This window comes from Bombus terrestris, chromosome 11 (assembly GCF_910591885.1).
Source record: "Bombus terrestris chromosome 11, iyBomTerr1.2, whole genome shotgun sequence".
Classification (NCBI taxonomy): Eukaryota; Metazoa; Arthropoda; class Insecta; order Hymenoptera; family Apidae; genus Bombus; species Bombus terrestris.
The window spans coordinates 734321-758127 of NC_063279.1; the positions used below are offsets into that span (position 1 = coordinate 734321).

The 23807-nt window shown below is 37.4% G+C and overlaps 3 protein-coding genes across 18 annotated transcripts in view; all 3 read left to right on the forward strand.

The window, feature by feature from the left end:
- The window catches only part of LOC100644569 (proton-coupled amino acid transporter-like protein pathetic), a 36787-nt gene extending 31834 nt beyond the window's left edge, over positions 1 to 4953 (forward strand). For all 3 annotated transcript variants that reach the window (XM_003398702.4, XM_012313360.3, XM_003398703.4), the window contains exon 5: positions 747 to 4953. In XM_003398702.4, coding sequence (XP_003398750.1) covers positions 747 to 1340 — 594 coding nt within the window. In that variant the 3' untranslated portion in view covers positions 1341 to 4953. The remainder of the gene's footprint in view (positions 1 to 746) is intronic.
- A 1210-nt stretch (positions 4954 to 6163) lies between these two features.
- LOC100644302 (phosphorylase b kinase gamma catalytic chain, skeletal muscle/heart isoform) lies at positions 6164 to 17836 on the forward strand. 10 transcript variants are annotated; one of them, XR_001099099.3, is made up of 14 exons: positions 6165 to 6404; positions 6849 to 6962; positions 7038 to 7132; positions 7191 to 7302; positions 7377 to 7535; positions 7615 to 7803; positions 7875 to 7925; positions 7986 to 8090; positions 8185 to 8402; positions 8492 to 8808; positions 8891 to 9011; positions 9116 to 9200; positions 9407 to 9747; positions 9820 to 9930. XR_001099099.3 is itself a non-coding variant. In XM_048410634.1 (14 exons), the coding sequence occupies exons 1-14, from the start codon at positions 6354 to 6356 to the stop codon at positions 11450 to 11452; spliced, it is 1791 nt and encodes a 596-aa protein (XP_048266591.1). In that variant the 5' UTR covers positions 6165 to 6353; the 3' UTR covers positions 11453 to 11509. The 10 variants fall into 10 exon arrangements, 6 of the variants coding, with proteins under 6 accessions (XP_048266591.1, XP_003398748.1, XP_048266592.1 ...); XM_048410634.1 differs by lacking the exon at positions 9820 to 9930 and adding an exon at positions 11433 to 11509 and having other exon boundaries at positions 9407 to 9560; XM_003398700.4 differs by having other exon boundaries at positions 9407 to 9560.
- Positions 17837 to 18741: 905 nt separating this feature from the next.
- LOC105666205 (homeobox protein B-H2) overlaps positions 18742 to 23807 on the forward strand; it is a 36014-nt gene continuing 30948 nt past the window's right edge. Inside the window, exons 1-2 of one of the 5 annotated variants that reach the window (XM_048410616.1) lie at positions 18742 to 20832; positions 21385 to 21717. In XM_048410616.1, the coding sequence (XP_048266573.1) occupies positions 21567 to 21717 (151 nt within the window). In that variant the 5' untranslated portion in view covers positions 18742 to 20832; positions 21385 to 21566. Of the gene's footprint in view, positions 20833 to 20894; positions 21095 to 21384; positions 21718 to 23807 lie in introns of those variants that run through there. The other 4 variants (XM_048410617.1, XM_012313357.3, XM_048410618.1 and 1 more) reach the window with 4 other exon arrangements.

The following is a 23807-nucleotide window of genomic DNA, read 5'->3' on the forward strand; positions in this document are numbered from 1 at the left end:
CTCACGGAATTTAGCATCTTACGCAGTTGATTCGTCCATTTTATAGAGCCGAGCGTATCGTTGGTATTCCGTTCGAAGCTCGGTCGGTCGCGAGCATAGCGGTTGAATCGCGTTTAGTATTTCGATCATGCGATAAACGGTTACGAACGTTTGCCGGCTAGACGCCGCGCCGCGTCAGATCGAAAATTCCGATGAACGATCACGATCGCGATCGCGATCGCGGTGAAATTCATGCTTTGATATTGCGCACTTCTCCAGCGGCCTTGAAGCTTTGCAATTTCTTTTTCTTTTTTTCGTTTCTTAAGCCGATAGAACGTTCTATAGAACGACGATCGATCCCCGATAAATTTCCAGACTTTTTAATGTTAAAACAAAAAGTTATAGCTGCGTACGACTTAACGATATGATCGAGAATTAATCTAATCTTCGCTTTAATCTATCGAACTGAAAGTTACCGTTAATTAAAAATCGCAAGATACTCTTCTTTAAGTATCTGCTAGTAGCGCGACAGATATTGTATCTAGCTTTCTAGCGCAAATGCCATTGTCATAGTCGTAAGAGTGCAGCGGTTCGTGTAACCGTAACAGGTAGTCGTTGGAGAGGTTCGCTAAATTCTGCGATCGAAAAGATCGTTTCAAAGTTGCGCGAGACAAATCGTTCTGGATAGAGATAGAAGGGAAAATTTAAGCGAACCCGTAAGTCGGATAAAATAAATCTTTGAATCACGAAAATCGTGTTTTTCACAGGTGATGTCTCTCGAGAACAATATGAAAACTCCGACGCATTTCATCGGTTGCCCGGGTGTGCTCAACACTGGCATGTTCTGCGTGGTATTGTTGTACAGCACCGTCGGTTTCTTCGGCTACTGGCGGTACGGCGAGCAAACGAAAGCCTCGATCACTCTGAACCCAAAGCAAGACGAGGTTCTGGCCCAATCGGCCAAGTTAATGATCGCTGTTGCCATCTTTCTCACCTACGGTCTCCAATTCTACGTTCCGATGGAAATTATCTGGAAGAACCTGAAACAATATTTCAGCTCGAGGAAACTGCTCGGCGAATACCTAGTCCGTATGCTGATGGTGATCTTCACGGTCGGCGTGGCGATCGCTATTCCAAACCTAGGTCCGTTTATCTCTTTGGTAGGCGCTGTGTGCCTATCCACTCTGGGTTTGATGTTCCCCTCTGTGATCGAACTGGTCACCGTGTGGGAACAAGAGAACGGTTTAGGGGCGTGCTACTGGAGGCTCTGGAAGAACGTAGCTATCATCCTGTTCGGCGTGTTGGGTTTCATAACCGGAACCTACGTCAGCATCCAGGAGATCATCGAAGAGGACAAATGAAGCGCCGGGTTCGAAGGAGCTGCGGTGCGACGGAATAATCGCTCAGCGCGTACCACAGATGCCGGCGTGTCGTTGGACACCTTCCGCGCTCTCGTCGAGCGAACTCGTCGTCCGACCAGAGGAACGACGATCACGACCACCGGGAGGGTGGGTGATGCTGCCGCAGCTGGATCATCCAGCGAAAGGTCATGCGAGCGTGCGAGCTCTCGACTCGTAGCTTCGTCTCGCTCCTTTTCTATGTTTCACTTCACGCTATTGATAGCACGACGGCTGTATCGACGACGAAGACGTTATCCGTTAGATAGGATCCATCGTCGATCCTCGGATCTTTTTTCTCTCTGTTTCTTATTTCTTTGCTGTAATCGCGCGCGTGTACCGTACCTAGATACTAAGAGGAGTTTGCGTATCGAATTTCTATACGAAAAATTACTTGTGCCTATTTTTTTGGATCTCTACTTTTCCTTCCTTCCTTTTCTCTCCTTTTTTTCTTTTTTGCTCTTTTGCTATTTTCACGAAAACTCAGTTCCTTCCAAGGAACGACAAAAAAGTAAATTCCGTCTATCTCGTTCTCTGCTAATTGTAATTTCAAATATACAAAGCAATATGCGAAGAGTAGAGATACGCAAATTTCTTTCACGCGCAAAGCAATGTTAATTAAGCAAAGAGAATCCTCACCACTGCTTCGCCACTTTCCATGCGACCCGCGTAACCGATGTACAACGCGTACGACATAAGCGCGTGGCTAGATATCACAGAAAATTCGATCGATCTTCGGCGATTTACGTCAGAATCGTCGCTACTGACGTCGGGCTGTACAACACCGTACGCCAAGTGTACGGTAAGGATCATTGATGCGGTATGTTGACCTTTACGTAGGCGGTTTGATATGTTCTATTACGCGAACATAACTCTGCGAATAAATGAAATTTTCATATTATATCTTTCAAATTGTCAAATTCTCAGTTTCGACTTTCGGCTTCTTCGATCTTTCGTCTCCTATCCTTCAAACTTCTGAATTTCGAAATTTTCGCAAATTAAAATTAAATTAAATTGGCAAATTTCTCAAATTTTCAAAAACTTATTTCACATCGTGCGACATCAATGATTTTTACCGGGCATTCCTATACATTCGAGCGATTAACCGAGCAAAGTCGATAGCACAACGTGGCTCGGAGTACCCGGATCCACGAGATCGTGGATTCCACGACACGCGGGATCCGTGAGAATTATTGAAACGAGTATCATCAAGTACGTGGATAGAGGCGCCCATTTTCCTCTCCCCATTTCTCTTCTCCCCCCCTTTCTCTCTCTTTCTTTTTCTCTTTTATTATTTATTCGCGTTGCGTCGATCGTGCGCACGACGAAGCTTTACCATCGACTTGACACAACTGCGGGACGGTTTCTTTTTGTCGTTTTTAGTAGCTTACGCGCGTATTATGTACGAGTATAGATACGTAAATTATACTTGAGCGTCGTTTTTACCTATGAACAAGGACCGTTCGCGTTTTATATTTCTTTTCTTTTTTCTTTCGCATTAACGTGCGTTCGTTCGTTCAATTTCATCGTGACAAAAGAGCAGTCTGTGAGATAAAGAGGTTTCCGAGGCCGATCATCGATCGAAACTATTTTACAGCTGATAATGAGAAATTATCTTCTTATCGTAGAGCTTGCTAATCACATTCAAAAATCAGAACAGAACACAACGGAACACAACAGAGCACAACAGAACAAAACGGAACAGAGCAGAACAGACCAGAAAAGAAAAAAAAAGAAAAGAACAGAACAGAATAAAACGGAACAGAGCAAAACGGACCAGAACACAACAGAACACAACAGAATCGGTTATTATCGATCATTGACAATTTTTAATACACGAAGATAATAAATCATTGAACCGAAATAGAAGATTGATCGATTTAACACCGCCGGAAATCGCCAATCTGTTCCTAGTGCACATTGCACAAAAAGAGACGAAAGAAAACGTACAAAAAGTGTTTATCGATTAAGCGTAAGAAACGTAATGGCACGTAGGTGTGATAATATCGCGACATGCACGCTTGCTAGTTTGTAAGAAGTTTAGCGAGAAACGCTAATTTAACTAATCGAAACGCCCATTTCGATCACCAAGGCGAATTCGCAACAAATATGCCGAACAGACGCGTATAATCGATTTGTCGAATCGTGTCACGGTCTTATAGAATATCTTCGACGACGCAAATCTCGTGAAAATCTGAAAAAAGATCGTTCGTTCTATCGTCAAATCGTCAGAGAGAGGACGAATACTTCGCAGGACAATAAAAGTGAACTTTTTTATTAACGACAAATGAAAATGATAATCTTTTCGAAGAATAGTACAAAGACTAAACAGAACGCGTAACAATCCGTTTCTCACTCTCGTTTCCGTATTCGACTCGAAATTAATTCGTAGAATTTTTGGATCGTTCGTCGTTTAAATCTGAGATCTGTGATTGCGCGGTCCACTCGAAGAGCGAGGGATCTCGACGAAATTAAAACCGCCAATTTCGACCTTCGTTTCGGCTTTATATTTTCTCGAAGAGCTATTTTTATTCAAAGAGTAATACGCTTCGTGATACGTGTCGCACAGCGACAGATCGCCAGGGCACGATCGTTCATCGTTTCGACTATTTTCGATCGGCGTCCGCGCCATTTTCGTCCTTCGTACTTCGAAGGCACGCGATACTGTCTTTTTAGTGCCTTGATTCTTTCGCCTCGCGGAAATCGTAGGATGTAAGACTGGATTTTGTGCAGAATGTGTAACGAAAGTTGTTATAGATTAATATCGCTGCGAGTAAATTTGTTTTACTTACAGTGGCAAGCTTATTAGACCGTGACAACTTTAGCGATGTATTCTGCGCGTTAAACGAGAATCTAAATCTCGTCGTGTTCTGTTTCGATCTTGGAACGATTTAAGTGATTCTTCAACCGCAACGATGTATTTTATACGAGAAGAAACGACGTAGAAACACACAATTCATCGAGAATACAATAACCAATGCACGGTAGTTATTGCCATTTTCGGAAAAATGTTCGTATCTGGTGTACGCGTTTCATTCGGAACAGGGTAGAAACGTACTGTCCCTTTTACTTTTTCCAGCCACGGAAAACCGCTGAATTTTGCCAAACTTTGTCCATGTTTCGTCATTTTCTGTACTCTTCCATTCTTTTTCCATCCAGAGTCTTTGTTGTCTTTTTTCCTTTTTTTTTTTTTTTTTTTTTTTTTTGTTTCTATACATATGCGTGTACGTATGATATTTTGTACACGATAGCACACGAGAATAGTTCGGGGTAGTTGTACCATAACTTTAAAGCCAAGAAAATTCTGTCGTAACGAGGACTCCATAGACTCTAGGTAGGATCGTGATTTATGCAACGTATTTAAGAGACGAAAAATTACAGACACGTATAGATATACCGTTCCGCCGCTTTTTTTACCTCGGACTTCCATGATGAATCGCGCGTCTTTGTGGCAATGGTTGCCGCGCAGAGGATGTCGTTTCACGTGCACGCGTGTTTCGTGCATGCCGTCAATTTTTGTCGGTCATTGTACCAAACGATGTTATGAATATTTAATACACAACGATTTGCAAAAGAATACAGTGTTACTTTGTATCCAGTATCTTTCGTACTTCCTTTCATTCCTCGACGATTCTATTGTTGAATAAAGGAAACATTCGATTTCTGCCTAAGATTATTTATCTAAACGTTTGATTTATATTCGATACGATACGCCATGCGTATCTTCCCTTTGTATTGTATTTATATTGCATTTTTCGGTATTATTACATATGCAAACGAACTACGCTATTCTAAAAGTATGGTAATCGTAATAGATCATAGATCAAGTACCTGAAATAAAATTTATACGGTGCTACTAATTAAATAGAAAGTTTCTCGGCAAGAAGATATATTTCGTCGTATTAATTTCATCCCAAGGTGAATATACAGTACCAAGGGAAAAAACAGAACTAAGAGTAACGTTATCATTCGTGAAAGTTTCCATGGTGATTGATTGTTGTCGTTATTGTGTAAAACGTACGTTCTTGTTCCGCGCATTTGCGTCATTACAAGGTAGTATCACACCTGTAACAGGAAGCATTAAAATTGATAACGTTAATCATTCTCAGGATGTAAAAATACCGTTCAAATAACATGTAATTCTAGTTAACTCGTATGTCTGGAAAATTCCTTCGGAGTACAAAAGGAGATAATTGAAAAAATTGAATAGGAGATACGAGCAGTTTTCCGCTATTAGTAATTCTTGTTCCACGTACCCTATGTTTCGCGATAATTCCTGTTATCGTTTTATATAATAATTTAATAACTTTTATACCTTCTTTTAAAGAGAGAGAGAGAGAGGGGGGTGTGAGACCGATCAATTACGAAAGCTACAATAATAAATCAATTCCACTTTTTACTATCGCTTAAACATTCATTTGGATATACATACACTAAGAAACCAAGCCAAGTTTTCTTTTCTTATTCCTCAAACCAAAATTAAAAATATATTGTTGCATCGGGTTATTGTAACGAGGCTTTTTAACATACTTATTCAAAAATATTTACGTACATAAACTTTATTTAGAAAAAAAGGAACGATATCTATATCTTCAAATTTCTATTCCAAATCCATTTACGACAAAACCAATAAATGTAGCGTATTTTTTATAAAGCGTTAAATAAAATTTAAAAAGAACCAATGTTTTATATTTCCAACTAGCTGTAATATTTTAGTTTTAATTCATATTACTGTACATTGACAACTGTTTAAAAAGCGGAAACTATCGTTCGAACGCACATAGAAACTCGACTTAAAGATCGTCTTTGAGGCGTGAGGGGAACAAAATGGCTAAAGTGACAACAATAGTCTTGCGTTATTAAGTGACAGAATGCCATACAACTTGAATATTATCAAATAGAAACATTAATTATTCGTTTGAGATATATTCAGTGCATATTGATAGCTCGGCTTTACATGGTTCAGGGAACGTAACCATGTTAAACGACGTACCAAAGAGATTATCACGAAGCTCTGAAACAACCGAGGTATGTTCAAAAAACAGTCCTAGGTATAGATAAATTAACAAATCACTGGTCAAGGTTCGTAAAAAGGAGACAAACAAGCTAATCGACTTTATTTATTTATTTACAATGCATCCTTATCACTGTATATATCAATAATGGAGCATGCGATATTGCTTCCTAGTACTTTCTACTATATGCTTTACGTTTAGTAATATCCGATTTATTTTCAAATTTTAATCTTCATCTTTTAATATGCCTCGATAACATCTTCATTTACATATTTCTTTATTTATCTCTGGTTTAAATACTTTAATCTAAAAATTATAACCGGGCATCTCTCTCTCTGCTGGTAGCCCTCTGTCGGAAATTAGCTCTACCAGTAACCGCGTACTAAACGGAGAGCGGGAAAATACGACTTAATAAAGAATGAAATTCGATCGAAAATGCATTGCAAAATATTTTCAGGCCGATGTTCGCGAAGATGAAGAACAGACGAAAAGATTTCAAGATATTATCGACTTACTTCTCGCAGCAGGCTATTTTCGAGCCAGAATAAAAGGATTATCGAATTTTGATAAAGTACGTATGAAATGAATTCCCTTCGACTGTTGTAAAGAACATACTAAGACCAACAAATATTATCCTAACATTTAGGTAATTGGCGGAATGACGTGGTGTATAGAGTCGTGTAACTTCGATGTGGATATCGATTTATTGTTTCGAGAAAATCTTACTATAGGCCAAAAAATGTAAGTAAACTTATAAAACATTTGAAATATTCAATGTCTTATATATTTTATATTACAGTTCATTGACTGAAAAAATTGTAGCTATGCTACCCAAAATGAACTGTCCATATCGCATAGAACCACATCAAATTCAGGGCTTAGATTGCATTCATATCTTCCCTGTTATTCAGGTGACTAATTCGTTTTCTCGAATTTCAGCTTTTAATTTTTTCACATTATTTTAATAACCGACGACAAATTTTAGTGGTTGGTTAAACGTTCGATGGAAACGCGAGAAGAAACGGCAGATTTTGTACGATCGTTTGCTTTAAGTCAATTTCACAAAAAGCATTCCTTCGTTGAAGATTCGTCTATAGCACAAACCGGCAAAGAAAATTTAATAAAAAGTATTCGCTTGATTAAAGTAAGATATATTATTTTCGAATTTTTATTTAGGCCGGATATTTATAATCTAAATAATCGGAGATACGATCTTTTCATAGAAATCGTACGAACCTCGACGTCTTTTTAAGCATAAAGATGATGTTAAAAGAGAAGAATCTACTAAATTTCTTGGTACTGTTCTGGAGTACGAAGCACCTTTGTATTCTATAAAAATTGCTTCTCCGTCCGCTGAAATTGCTTCGACAGATGTCAAAGAAAATGAAAATAAAGAGGAGCTAAAGGAAAAGGTAAACCGTTTTGAAATAACGTTCTTTCGAATAAGTGTTTAACGAAGACTGGATCAAATTTGTTTTCATAGGAAAATACAGATCAGTTAGCTGGGAACCTAGCCGCTATAGAAGAAAGTTCAGTGAGTAATTGTATCATTATGATCGGTACGATAGACACTCATTATTTGTGATTCATACAGGCTCGTTTAAGCGTAGTAGCCGTAGGTAATATCGTTGGTATCCAAGCCCAAGAGATTGCCAAAGTAACTGAAAAATATGCGACCATGTCGATTTCCCAACCTGAGGTAAATCTTTTCCAATTTTAAATTTAAACAATACACAATATTCATTACAGACCTAAGTAATTAAATCACCTTCTGTATATACAAATAACCACAGGAATCTAGTGGCACGAATTCTTCAGCAGCTTTGACTGCATTAGAGAATCAAAGAGCTGCGCTTCAGAATCGTGTTCGTAAATTAACGAAAGAGAAAGATGCTTTATCCGCTAAGCATTTAGAATTAATTGAAAAACTGAACGAGTCTCGTACAAAGCGGCAAGCTATCGAGCGCTCATTAAAGAAAGCAGAGGAAATGGATATCAATGAAAACGATAGGCACTTATCTTCTTATTATACTTTTACGGTTTTATATCTTTATAATCGCTAAGCAACTTTTGAATAAAAACGAAATGTTATTTGTTTAGTATCTACAAACGATTGGAAGAACTTCTTTTAGTTCACGATGGTTTGAAGGAGCAAGAACATAATTTCCGAGAACAATGCAAATCCGATTTAAATCTCTTGAAAGGTAAGTTACAAGAAATCGAAAATGGTACATCGGAAGAGGAGGAAGATCGCTTAAAGGAGTACGAGCAGCAAAAGGAAGCGCTCGCTAAAGTCAGATTGCAGTTAGCTAAAAAGAATAGAGCTATTGCATCCCTAACCAGACAATTGGACGATGTTCCCGGTCGTTCGGAACTTACGCAATATCAAAGACGATTTATGGAACTTTATAATCAAGGTTTGCCAATTTATTTTTATACATCGGCATTCGCTTACTCATCGCGTGCACCAAATATTCTCTCATCGTCGTTAATTTTCAGTTTCGGCAAAACATAAAGAAACAAAACAATATTACACATTGTACAATACTCTGGACGATACAAAAGTTTATTTAAGCAAGGAATTATCACTACTAAATTCGATCCAAGATAATTATAATGAGTAAGTAATTGGTAAACTTTATATTTACACATGTTATGCATCGATAACGGTTGTTTGTTGCATTTCTCTTTTTTTTTTTTTTTTGCCCCCACTGTGTTCACCAGAGCAATGGCATCAACAAGCGGTAAAGAGCAATTTCTTAAACAATTCGATGAGATCGTCGCAGGCGTAAAACGCAATAAGGCGAAGGTGAAACATATATTTTCTACAGTAATTTTTACAATTTATTCCGTAAAACTTGCGTTTCAAAAATTATAAGTATTGTCGCAGCAAATGAGTATATCTCTATATAAACTATTCGACTTAAAAATCGGTCTTTAAAATCTAATTCTAAGTTGGCAATAAAATACAAGAAGCTTTGCTATATTCTAATAACACGATCGTGTCTCATGTAGGTGGAGAAACGATGTGCTGACGAAAAAAATAGGAGGGATGCACTTAGCCGGCAACTGGTCACTCTGATAGAACAACAACGCAAATACGTCGCTGCGGTCAGACAACTCACTATTGAATGTCGTAAAAATGAGGCCTTGCTCGCGCAACTGCGGGGTCCGTAGATACAGATTTCATTTCCGCTTATCTAAAAGCATATCGGATCCTCGTATTTTTGCCTCACGATTTTTTTATTTCGTTATTAATATGATGCTGAAATTGTGTCGAAGGAATGGATACGTCATGCGAATAGTACAATAGTTAAGTCTCAACATTGAGAGCAAGACTGCGAGGAGCAAGCGAGGTAGCGGTGGCTTCTATTTATATTCACGCCATGTACATACCATTAATACATATCAAATTCCTGTTATTTTAGATACATATTCGAAAGGGTAATTCGCTGTTACGGAGGCTTTTAAATGAAACCATTCCTTCGCTCCGTGTAATATTAATCTTATGAGAAAGAATATATATGAACTCACTAGAATGTGGTTTTCCGTTCACCTCCCGCGTGTTATTCTTATACATATATCAATCTTTATCGAGACAGTAGCCAATGATGTATCTGATATATCGATAAATTCGATTCAAAAAATGTATTTGCGCGATTATGAAGCTGAAGTCGTAATTAAACGAAAAAATTCGTAGCATTGTAGATACCACAGTCATATGTAGTCGTACAATTTAAAATAGTAAAACGTCAAAGTCACATGACGTACGTGTACGGCAAAGAGTATAGATGATTACGATATATAATATATATACACCTTGGAACAATAATTTTAGTCCAATAATAGATAGCTACTTACTGTTTTCTTTTTCACGTTTGGCAAGTCGGTGTTTTCCTCGTTACGCCGCCAGAGCCCTCTTCATTCGTTACTTTATATTGGCTATCGCCATTGTTCCTTTCACAGTGCTTATGTGTTCACGTGTTTTCTTGGTCTGGCCGAAGATCTATCGTAGCCATTATCGGCGTACGGTGATCAGTGATCAGCGATCTTTTTCTTAACGTCTTTTTTTAGAATGTATCATATATTCAGCGTAATACTCTGGAATAGACACGTAATATGACAATCGCGTCGGGTGCAAAAACTATCCTTTTAAACTCCTGTTCATTTTAAATTGAAGAAACATGTGCTATCTACGCGGTGGCTATTAATGTGATTTATGTGAAAGAAATATTGCGTGTAACATGGCAAAAGACGAAGGAGACGATCTCTTGCCAGACAAGGATGCGGCCAAAGGATTCTATGCGAAGTACGAGCCCAAAGAAATCCTTGGAAGGTTCGTCACGTGATATCTCGATGTGGAAAAAGAAACATAGCTTACTATTTTTATGTGTCATATTTAGGAAATACGCGCGTAGCAGAATAGATACGTTTTTGTTATTCGATTCTAACGTATCGCGATAAATAAATCGAGGAATTCGCAATTTCTGAATAATCTAACAAACTAATCTGTACAATTATATAATTTCTCGGAATTAAATTACATTCAATTTGACTGATAGTTCTTCGTACGTATATATATTAACAAAGCAACGAAACTTGTAAACTTACGAAATGCTCATTCAACATACAGGACAGGTTACAATATTGACGAAACGTTGTACAAGAATAGGACGTTCCTTCCTGTCAAACATTAGTCATCGTTGTATTATTTAAAAAATCTGCGAAACGTTTCGTTACATAGATCATAGAAGAATTTACATTACTTTAGTATCATAAAACCACTGGTATTAAATAACAATGTATCTATATATTATAATTATTATTTGAAAGCTATTTATATTCGATTAGCACTAACTTGAGTACAAAAATTCACTGTACACAGATAAACACGAGAGAATATTACAGAGATACATGTATGTTTCATCACTTCTCAGCAGTCTTATTCTTGTTACTCTTATTAATAAAACAGGTTTCAACTAAAACTAATTGGTCCCACGTTGATTTAAGCACGAATTAAATAATGCATTGATATTTACAGAGGAATATCTTCCACTGTGAGAAGATGTATAGAAAAAGAAACTGGCACAGAGTATGCAGCTAAAATCATAGATATTAGTAATGAAACTAACGAAGATGGTCATACCATGAAGGATGCTACGTTACAAGAAGTTCAAATTCTTCGTAGAGTAGCTGGTCATCCGTATATCAGTAAGTATACAATATTTCGTGCGAGATAAAATTAATTTTTATGATACACTTTTCCTATAAGAAATTTGTTTTTTCAGTTGAATTACACGATGTCTTTGAATCTAGCACATTCATATTCTTAATTTTCGAAATTTGTAAGAATGGTGAGCTATTTGACTACCTCACGTCTGTTGTTGCTCTGTCAGAAAAAAAGACCCGCTATATTATGAGACAAGTTTTTGAAGGTGTTCAACATGTACATAATCAAGGAATAGTGCATAGAGATTTAAAGCCAGAAAATATATTACTTGATGATAATTTAAATGTAAAGATAACTGATTTTGGGTTTGCTAGATTATTAAAAGCTGAAGACAAATTATATGGTACGTATATTTAAAATTATTAAAATATATATTTCATTAAATAAAATATATACAATTATTAAAATATAAATTATTAAAATATATTATTAAAATTTGTATAATTTATAGAAATCTATTAACATCTTTTTCAGATCTTTGTGGCACTCCTGGATATTTAGCACCAGAAGTGCTGAAGTGCAACATGTTTGAAAATGCGGAAGGCTATGGGCATGAAGTTGACATGTAAGTTGATGAAACACAACGAGGGAATATAATTATGATCATACCAATCGTCTTAATAAAGGATAAAATTGTTACTAACGTTTGCCTGTTTTCAGATGGGCCTGTGGAGTAATTATGTTCACTTTATTAGTTGGTTGTCCTCCTTTCTGGCATAGGAAACAAATGGTCATGCTTAGAAATATTATGGAAGGAAAATATTCATTTACATCTCCTGAATGGGCGGACATAACAGGTACCTATTGTGTATATAATAATTTTTACAAGAAATAACAGTTTGTGTTTGGAAACAGTGGAAAAATATTGTTTCTTGTGGTATGCAGAATAAACTTGTGCTTAATTAACGTCATGCATGTATTTGTACGCATCATTTTCAGAGACTTTTAATTTAATTTCGTCTATTGTAAAAAATGGATACTATCGATCATACATTGGAAGTTATAAGATACGTATACACAGTTCTATGAAATTGTTCTTTGAAGTATGTAATATATTTTTTATATTGCTTCGTTTATAATTGGAGCGATAATTATCGTATTATGATAAGCAAATAGACAATAGGTTTTTTTAAAAGTTAAATCTGGTACTGAGGCGTGGTATGCGTGACATATATTGTCCGTGCGTGATAGTTGTAATTGCTGGGCCTCGACCGGAGTAATTGTCACTAGGGGCTGTAGATGTCGCTGCGGGGGTACTGCTGATTTTTCCTCCGTTTTTTGGTGCCTTGGAGTAAAATCGGACTCCGGTCGCCGGGATTCGAATCCGGGTTCCGAACGTTCGCAACCTAAGACGTTAACCACTGCGCTGCCGTCGTCCGACACTAGTTAGTGTCGAGAGGTGGTATTTGGCTTGTCGAGTGCCGCCACGGTACGATATACAATAGTCAGAGTATTGAAAAATGTACACATCTGTGCAAGACACAGAGTTACGACACGTGACTCTCTATGCAAATAAGACTCCATAACTCGGGCAAGATGTCTAAACACCCTTGTCGCGGACCCTCGACAGTCTTAAGGGCCCATCATAAATCTTAGCATTTTCATAATTAATGCCCTTCAGGCCATAAGATTATCTTTTAAGTTGAAGTATTCCTTAGATTTGTTCATTAGATTGCCCATTCCGAGAGAACACAGGGAAGCGGTTTTTCCCATGTACAATGCCACCCAGGGGCGACCTTCGATCGGAGACGGCCAGCACCGATCCTTACTCACCAGCCTTTTCCTCATCCAATTGCCAGCAATTTCCTAACGAAAACTGCCATCAACGAATCCGATGGTCCCGTGCGCTAGGCACACCCATCGATAGTTTTCCTCCGCTACATCGTCATCACTGAACTTCACTTGTTTTTTATCCTTAGATCAGTCATCATCTCGACTGGTTTGTTCTTTGATTAGTTATCATCTTAACTTGTTGTTTACACTTCGCTGAGAACACATCTACGTGCACCACGCGTAAGTACTAAATCTACAAAGTTGTTGAAATAAAGTGTACGTTTTAATCTGTTAATACAGTGTTATCATCGTTTCAACCACCTCTATTATCTTAACCGAAATAGGGGATCGACTGATTCGTGGCGTTGATTATCGTATCGTAACGAAAATTTACGACTCTCGTAGGCGTGATCTACCACGACCGCGTCTCTCCGCGAATTATCGAACACACAGACATAAAATTTTATCTCTCTGTCATTGAATTGTAACAACAACAAGCATAAATTATAATCCATGATAATATATATCATCGTGAGTAATCGTCAAAAATGTGTCACCTCGCTGAGTTGGTACATATAAGGAAAATATATCGAAGACAATAGTTGTTATTGTCAAACCTTTGAACATGATAAACATTATTTTCCTAAATGAAGAAAATAACGAAGGTGCTGTTGTATGTGCGTTTCTTAACACGTTGAGTGCCATGGGGGAGAGGGGAGGGGGTCACCGGTAACTGGCACTCAACTTGGCCGTAACGCCGTGGGAGTCACCGATGATCGCACCAAGATTAGTAGAAATACATAATTTAAACAAATGTCAATAGTTATAAATTTTTTATTATTACCATCGTTACTACAATGGCGTAACGAAATTAATGCAGTATAACACATATAAAAATAGTTTTGTTTATATATGAAATATAAATCTATTATATGCGTTCCCCACCAGTGGCTGTGGAACATGGGAAAAAACCGCTTTTTCCTTGTTTTACCTTAATGAACAATAACGCTAAGGAACGTTTCGACTCGAAAGATGTTTGATAGCAATTAAGGGCCTTGAAAGTAAAGTAAAAAATGCTAAATTTTGTGACGATCCTTTAAGATTATCGAGGATCCGAATAATTATGATCGAGGGATGAATTATGGTTTATGGTAGGTCCTGGGACGTAACATCATAGGACAATTATTTAGCAACGCAAAGAAACAAGACGAGATAATTGATAATCGCAAAAAATAAATGAATCGAGCGAAATTGCACTATAGCGCGATGGGGGTCAGCGGTGACCTTAGTGAGGTAAATTCATTAATTATGATTATACAATTATGATTTCAACATTATATGTATTGCATAATAAAAAGTTCATCATAAAAAGTTGGCGCCACGGCCAAACATCGTAAAACTGGCGTGGCATTCAACGTGTCAATGTATCGATATAGTTTCTGATTTTACAACATAATCTTCAATATTTATAAATTTTGTATAGTAATTAAATTTCTATTCTGTTTTCAGAAGCTCCGAAAGATCTGATAAGAAAATTATTAGTTGTTGACCCCAAGAAAAGAATTAGCATCAAAGAAGCTTTGGAACATTCATTTTTCCATACAATGGTAAGTATTTTAGCATAATATATACATGATCGTGATATATAAATATTTAAGCAAAGGAAGTAGAATATGTACGAAATATTTACTGTTCCACGAATTTGAAATATTTGTATTATACTTCTATTTTTGTTTTTATTCGTTTGCTTTATATGTTCAACTGCCTATATTCACAGTGACCATGCTTTTATAAAATATCAAACATTGTTACGCAAATTTCTGTTTATATTAGAAAATTTAATAAATTACATATGTATATGATTAATCTGAAAATAATTTCCTAAAATAAAAGAAGAAAGTCTTACTACTCTGATAAACGGAAAATTATTGGAATTACAGCTATGGGATCAAGACATCGCTCCTTTAAAACGTTCGCTATCGACTAATTCGCGGCGTCTGAGTAGGATATCTCAGTTAGCTTTGGTAAATTATTTTTGTTTTTATTTTGTTTGTCACTAAATGTTGTTTTTTTTTATCGTAACCTTTATGTAATATGTTTATAAATAACAATTAACATTTTAGCTTTTATTAATGTTTCAACTTAATCAAAATGAATAATGATATCTATATGTATTATGTTTTATTTTTGTTTTTGTTCACGACATATATTATTTCATTAAAATATTTTTGTATACTTAGGGAGCAACGAATATAAATTTGTCTCCATCGGTTATAATAATGCATAATTGATACATTGTAATATTTGAGAAAAAGCACAGCATGCATGTAAAGTGACTCAATATTGAAACATAATTCAAATAATAAAGATGCATTAATTACAATGTTTGCATGTTATATCGAAAAATTACTATAAAAATGCAATGTTTGAAGCTTTATCTACATATAATATGGCTCCTATTTTATTCTGTATCACTTTCTGCTAGTTTTCAAAGAACTTTCCATCTTCTCGATTGGTAAAATTAAGATGGCATTCATTTGCTGTTTACTATTATAACATCTGTTTACTATGCTATTACTTTATTATGCACATCCTAATATTACCTTTCCACTGAATGCAGCGCATATGTATGTAACATACATGTTTTAACATTGCATTAACATATTAACATTATTGCGTTTAATAACACCTTTGTAATCGAAATATTTAATTATACATAGACTGTAAACATTTTCAAAGTTTTTATCTATTCTTACTCTTTATACAGGAATTAAAGGCAAAATCATTTAATGCAAGGAAAAAGTTCCAGTTAGCAATTATTTGTGTTCGCGCGGTCGTTCGTATTAAGCGTCTCCATAGTACACCTGAACCTCTTTCGACTCACGTAGCGTGCACAGACCCTTACAGGATCAAAATTTTGCGGAAGGTATTTTTCCTATTTTCTTAGCATGTCTTACTCATTGGCTTGTTATCCCATAGATTGATGAAATAATATTCACGTAATTTTTGTTATAGGTTATCGATGGTTGTGCATTCAGAGTTTACGGTCATTGGGTAAAGAAAGGAGAGGGGCAAAATCGAGCTGCGCTTTTTGAAAATACGCCAAAGACAGAACTTAAACATCTCTATGTTAGTAATTTGAGCAGATAACTAATGCTTTCACGAAGCATTATCTAGTTAAAATTGTTACTTCTTATGTTAGTCGACATTTACAGTATCTAAAGAAAATATTCAGTAAGAAAAAATGAAAAAAAAAAAAAAATACATAACTTACATAAAAGTTTTTCTTAATTTTGGCTGTAATACAAGTAATTATTTAGACGATCTTTATCATAACTATAAAGTATTTGTTTACTTTTGTTATTGAATGTGCAGTATCATAAGGTAAATCATATAATGTTTTAATTATTCTAAATGTTCCAAAGAAGCAACTGGATTATCTAGTTTTTAAATTCCTTCTGTGAAAAAGAGTTTTAAATGCTATTTGTTTCTAAGGCCTATCATATTAAGCCTAATTTATTATTTTTAAAATATAGTAACATACAGTAAATATGAATTATATGCATGATTAAAAGAAAAGCTAAAGATTGTGAACAATTTGCATAGTGATATGATGTTGTAAATTATTAGTATCACACCTTAGAACTATGTTTCGTCTAGAAGAAGTATTACATAGAAAACAGTTTGTGAAACTATGTTTTGAATGTTCCGTTTTAAATCTGTAATAATTTTCTTTACAGTATTTTTCGCTGTTTTCGTAGTACGATATAACATAAAATAACTTATATCGAAATATCGAATAAGTTTAAATAAATTCTTATATGTGCTAGAGAAGGAAATAGGATTTAAAAATGATCATTAAATATAAATGACGGTGCTGATACGTACAAACGTAACAACACGACATATTCTGTTCCATGACACCTATTTTTTTATAGTTTGTACGTTTTTGTTAAGTGTATTCAACAATTGTGTAAGTAACACACATATAATTTATTACAAATCAGCAATTCATACAAAATTAAATTTGTACCAACTTTGACGTATATGCATATTCTTCATATTTAAATGCTTAATATATATTTTCAATAACAAACAGAAGTTGAACGTCATTTAGAATACTTACAATTAACGTACGGGAATTGAAGTCATATAAAAATTAATCAAAAATATACATATAATGAATGAAGGATTTAGAAAAATCGATAGGAAAAGAAAATCTAGAATTATAAATTTCTTCGTATTCGTAGAAAGAAAATGTGTTCCACGATAATATTATTTACTGAGATCTGTATGTAGATTGTAGTATATAATATTTTGTGCAAATTCTAGTCATATTTTGTATTGCTGAATTTGTTTTAGATTATAAATTGCAGAAAGAAAAGATATATATGAAATCAATTTTTCATGGAAAATAAAATTACCAACTTTTTAATAACGAAGCAAATTACAGTGAGTTGAATTTTATATATCATTTAGAAGGTTACAAGTAATAATTAAATGTATGTAAATATCTAAAATTATATATTACATATATTTTGTGCAAAATGTATACAAAGTAAAATATTTTTAATAATATCTAATACCTTATATTTTCATTCCTCTCTGTTAGAAAACAATTGCGATTGTACTTATTTTATATAAATTTAGTAAATTTCATATTTTAGGTCAAGTGCACGTATAAATGTATTTCTATAATACTTACAAATATTTTATTTATGATATATAGTCATGGGATTACAAGGCTTTCGATTGACTCTCTTACAGATAAGCCAAGCCATGATCTTAATACTTACTATGATACTAAACACATTATCATTTATACTAACTTAAAACTAACTTGAGCTAATTTTATTTATGAGATATATATAGTGATAATAATTTACAAAACAACGATGAACATTAATCTTTATATTTATTTTTAATCCATATTTCTCTTAAATATAGATGCTAAACGTATCTCTGGTTTACTTTTATTAATAACATTTTTGTTTCAGTAAAGACGTATATAGCTTAAAAACGTTTAGTACAATTACACAGCATTAAAAGTGTGTATACCATATTTCAGGACATCGAATTGTTATGATTATCTTTTAAATGATCGTACACTTTTAAATTGATGAAAAATGTTAAACCTATTTATTTATAAACATAAGTAAAATTTTATTAATTCAAATAATATTTAGTAGAATAGTAGAATGATCTTTTGATTGCGTGACAAAGATTTGACAGAGTATTAAAAATGATATCTGGTGCAAATCGAAAGAAAGGAAAAGGAAAGGTAGGGAATTAGGTAAGAAAAAGTGACGGGACGTGGTTTTGGCGCGCGCGCAAAAGTAAACAATGAACTGTATGGTTCTATATGGTAGAAGTGGCAACAGCGTAGAGGTCCGATCCATGTGACAGAGAAGGAACGTGACAAAAGGTGGCAGAGGGTGACGCCGCCGAGATCGGAGTGAGTGTTTGCCCGGGCGAGCCGGGTGTCGGGTGTGCTGTGTACGATTGTCGCGATATTCGTCCGTTCTGGCGTCCACCGGAAGGTAAGCGTGCTCGTAAAAGATATCGTCTGGTTCCGAGACCTCGGTTCGATAGATTTTTCGCAATGGTACCGAAGAAAACGTGAGAAAATCAGGAAAAAAGTGCACCAACTAACGAGCAATATACAGCAGCTCGACACTTCTCTTACACGCCCAGCGGAGTGCTGCGTCACATGGGCCGCGCTCATTGGTCGATACAGCCAGGTGACGTCATGAACCGCGCTTTGATTGGTCTATACCTCGGGCCCCAGACACGTGAATCGTGGCCAAGCAAGCATGGCTGTTGATGCGCAGTGGTTAGCACTTGTAAAATGTTTCTGCCACGCGCTAGATCGATCAGGTTATAACCGTCGTGTATCGTAAAACGTCGCGAGATCGTCCGCTGTTCAAAAATTGACAAGTGCCTTGTGATTTTCCTCATGTGTCGCGTATTTGACAGGAGAAATATCGTTGAAATTCTCGCAAGAAATTGATTTCTACCGTGAAAGTGGGTTCCAGCGTGTTTCCATTGTGACCGAAATATATTGGTGGCGTACCTGTAAGTTCCTGATTATTTCCCAGCGGTTTCTGGCGTTACCACGCCCGTTTAAAACCCTCCGCGGAACATTATCTCGTCAGAACTATCGCCTATTTAATTAACATGTGTATAGGTGGTTGCGTGGCGTGTTTCCCGTGCCATAATAGACCTAGCCAATCGCACGGTACTTCAACTCATGACGTCACGTTATAGCAAGCTCCTATTGGCCAACGGTGCGTGCGTCGCCCGTCTAACGTGTGTGTCGCTTTGTCAGTTTAAGGAGCTCGTTCGGTCTACGGCACGCTTCTTGACTTTTCGTATACTCTTCGATAGACAGAGCCTTTCTTTTACTCGAACTCGCAGCACGCAGTGCATCGTGTTCTTCTTTCCTATTTTTGCATGGTTGCGCCTACTATGGAATGCAATTGTATCCGCTTGTAATCGTGGTACGCTTTCGCGATTACATTGCCCGGGATATATCTACTTTTCAAATCAGCGGCGGAACCTCGTTTCTCTGCGTCGCCTTTCCCGCCTCTGTCTCGTCAACCTTTTTTCTTCGCTCACTGATTTCTCGGACTACCCGCACCCGACACTCTATACACTCTACACTCTATACACTCTACTCTGTTTGTATTCGCTGTTCGAATACGCTCTTGCGCGTACCAACGCCACGTAACGACTCTCGTTTCTGCTATCGACGCTACATCACAGGAAAATTAATCCAACTCGTTAAGATGCGACGACGCCTCCTAAAACCACTGCGTATCTTCTCCTTATGCTCTACTATGATTTTAGTGTCAGTGAATGTTTAACCATTACAAAAGTGTAAAGTGCACTCTATAATTTTCCATTTAACAACATCTAGTTCAACTTCTTTTTGATTGAAACTTCCCAAATTTCTGTTCCTTATATACTTTTGGGATGTCTAGCTTTATCATTCTCGATTATTTTATTGAAATTTGTTTCTTTCATTAATGTTTATAATAGATAACACGTAAACATAAAGAATACATAAGCATACCGATTTATCGTTTGTCATGTTAATCAATCTTCAATCTAGTAATGCTGTTACATATAATATATTTAAAATTTGTATATCATGCATAAGATTTTCTTTACAATTTATTATTTCATCAGTATCAAGATTATGATAGATGGAGAACAACTTTTTTGTAACATTACATTACATTCGCAACCGAGTTTCAAGCAGTGAACAGCGAGATATATATTATGAACGATATGAACGGCGTTTCTTTGCGTTATTTTCTTTTTGACTGTTAGATTGTTTCCAGCGATCGGAACTCGAGATGCGTGCTAATGCTCTGTGCTCCAGGAAAGCGCACGTTGCGCTTGCGCACCTCCTCCGTGAGGTATTACGAAGACGGTACGTGGGAGGGGATAAAGCTTCCCGCGCGACTGCGTTACGTCACGCGTACGTCACGTGACGTATACTCAGACACCGGTCGTGTCCGTACCGTCTGCAGCTCCGTACGAAGAAGCTAATAATATTATCGAACAACAAAGCGTCAAACGTTGAGGAAAAATAACGATCATGCAGTTGAAATGTTTGTTGGTCGATCCGAAGCCGTGTCCTTGCAAAACAAATGAGAAGATGTGACATGTGTAATTTTTTCACGGTAACAGAGGTTCGCACTTGCCGTGGCGTCGATTAAGTGTCGTACCATGTCCAGTTAATTGGCTTTCTTCCTCTTTCTTGGTGTATCATACGCTGATTATTAAATAAATCGCCGACGATGAAACGAACGCGAGTATTTACGTTATTACATATGTCTTCTCCTTTCGCGTTTGCCAAGGTCGACAAATCAAGATCCAACGAGTTGCTACGTACCCCCACCTTTCGCTCTGAAGTGACACTGCGATCCGGTGCATTTTCAGTATAACTAAATGGTTATTTTTTGTATTTTGTGGATTGTAGATTGCCACCCGCGGCTGGCAGCAGCAGAAAAAGAGGAGGGTTGAGACACGAGAACGGGCTCTCGACTTCTTCGTCCTCGGCAGCCGGCGACGGGAATCGACGGTCCGATCGCAGAGTCTCAATCTCCCGAAGGATCTTGAAAAGGAACAGAGCTCGTCGTGGAGCGAATCGGCAACGTCAGGATGAGCCTGGAAACGTTGCTGGAAGCAGCGCGGTTCGTCGAGCAGCAGGAGAAAACGAGGGAGCGCCTCGCAAGCAGCTCTTCCTCCTCCTCCGATCATCCGCTCGCTGTAGCTCCCCACTCCAACCATCACAACTCCAACGAGCCACGTGGTGAGTACCACGCGCCACTTTTCGGCTACCGTTCACAATACATACAAATACGTAGAATAGCTTAACGCTGCGAATTGCTTCCTCAAAATCTTCTACCGGCTTGATGCTCGTTCCATGCAAGAACGAGTGACAATACAAAGTTCAAGTTGCTTCAAACGCGAATTTCACGTAAGAAATAAGCTTTGAAACAAATCGCAAAAGTATATAGATTTGGAGAAAAGTTAGAAGCGTTTGTTTCTTTTTGGTATACTTTATTGGTTTACTTATTTTACTTATTCTGTTAGATCTTTGAAGATTTGGGAATTTTTTATGCAAACTTCTGTTAATTATATTATACTTAAATTTTTTATTGTCACAATGTCCAACTATAACGATAGATTCGATGATCGCGTATCATTTCGAGAAATAGCCCTATGGTACTTTGTAGCAGAATGGTTTTCTCAATACTCGAAAAAATATTACGAAACTAAGAGTTGCTTTATGAGCTTAGAATAGGAATTGGCATTGGGACGGTATCGCAAAAAGCGATCGTTAACGTTCTCGCAAAGAAAAAATATAATTGCAAAATACGTGTGCGGGGAATGAGAAACACTGCAGTGTACATGCGAATAGCACGCGATGACCCATGCGTTCACCGCCTCCAAATTAGGTATGATTTCCCTCGCAACAGTGATTCTCAAACAGGTTGACGGACTTTTACGCGTTACGCGCTGGAAAGTTCCATAAAAAAAAAAAATCGTGCTACAAAATCCACGTACGAATTTCTCCTGCATTTCTGTCCGAGTTATCGGTCTATCTCGATGAAACATCTTTTAGATAGGTTTCTCTGTTTAACGAGCTCGGTGATGGCTCTAAGGGGGTAACGAAGACACGTTAGAGCTAGATGGTTGACGCGATAATAATCGCAAAAGCGTTCGGTCGATCGCTCGAGGGGTACCATCGTCGTGTCCCTTTGATTCCCGCGTTTTCCCAGGTCAATGACTCAACCGACCGATCCTGTAAAGCGAGTCTTAGCACACGCGAAAGAGTTCTCGGCGAGCACGAAACGCGCGGTGACGGCACGCCACTATGCCATCGGTCTCTTTCTCTACGATTACATTGACTTTACCCGAGTCAAACGATTCGTCGCGATAAAGTTTCGCGAAAAAATCGCTAAACCAGTCGCTGCGTGGCTGATTACGAGTTATACGATCATTGTCGAGGTGAACCGGTAGTTCCGCCAGCTAATACGATCCGTTGCGATAAAAAGTCCTCGCCTCGATTATCTTTTACGTCAATTCCTATTATAATCCGCGCGATATCGAAATTTCGGAACTTGCGAACACCCGCATTTTTCTCAGAAATTTTTTTTATCGCCAGTCGGTTTGCGCGCGAATTGATTAAACATTATCTCGCGATGAACGTTAAACTCGAAGGCTTTTCGCGTTAATATCGTTGCGTGAAAGTGTATCACGATTGACAAGCGGTCAGGCGAAGTGTTTACAAGTTTCAAGGAGATAGAAGGTTGAAAAGTCAAGAGAGAAGGTAAAGAAGAGAGAGGGAAAGAGAGAGAAAGAGAAAGAGAGTGGGAGTGGAATGGAGCGAGGGGCGAGCAGGGGTGGAGCGGTGCGATTTAGTTGACCGTATGCATCGGGTTCCCCTCTGGTCGACGATCCAACGTGAACCAGCCATCAGAAACGTGCACGTACAGAGGCCACTGGGCACGTATAAAGGCAAAGGGTGGCGGAAGTTAGGCTTAGGTGGGAGCGTACGTAGAGGGAAGGGTATACGTTAGCTTGTAGCGGGGAACCGCGGGGGGTAGACGCTGCGCCAGGGGGCTGAGACGAGGAGAAAGGGCGGAAGGGGCGAGAGGAAGAGGTGATGGTGGATTAGAGAGGTGGGGATACGCGATATCGCTTTTGGAGGGGTAACGATGGTGACCGTGGTGCGCTACGGTGACGATGACGGTAGGAACGAACCTGTATACACCAAGGTATAGTGGGGAGTCAGAGGACCCCCGGTCACTGACTCTAGAAACTACGGCAGCTTTTGTACTTCATTCACGAGCGCGCCACCTACTTGTACACGGTCGTTTATGTTTGCCAGCGCGC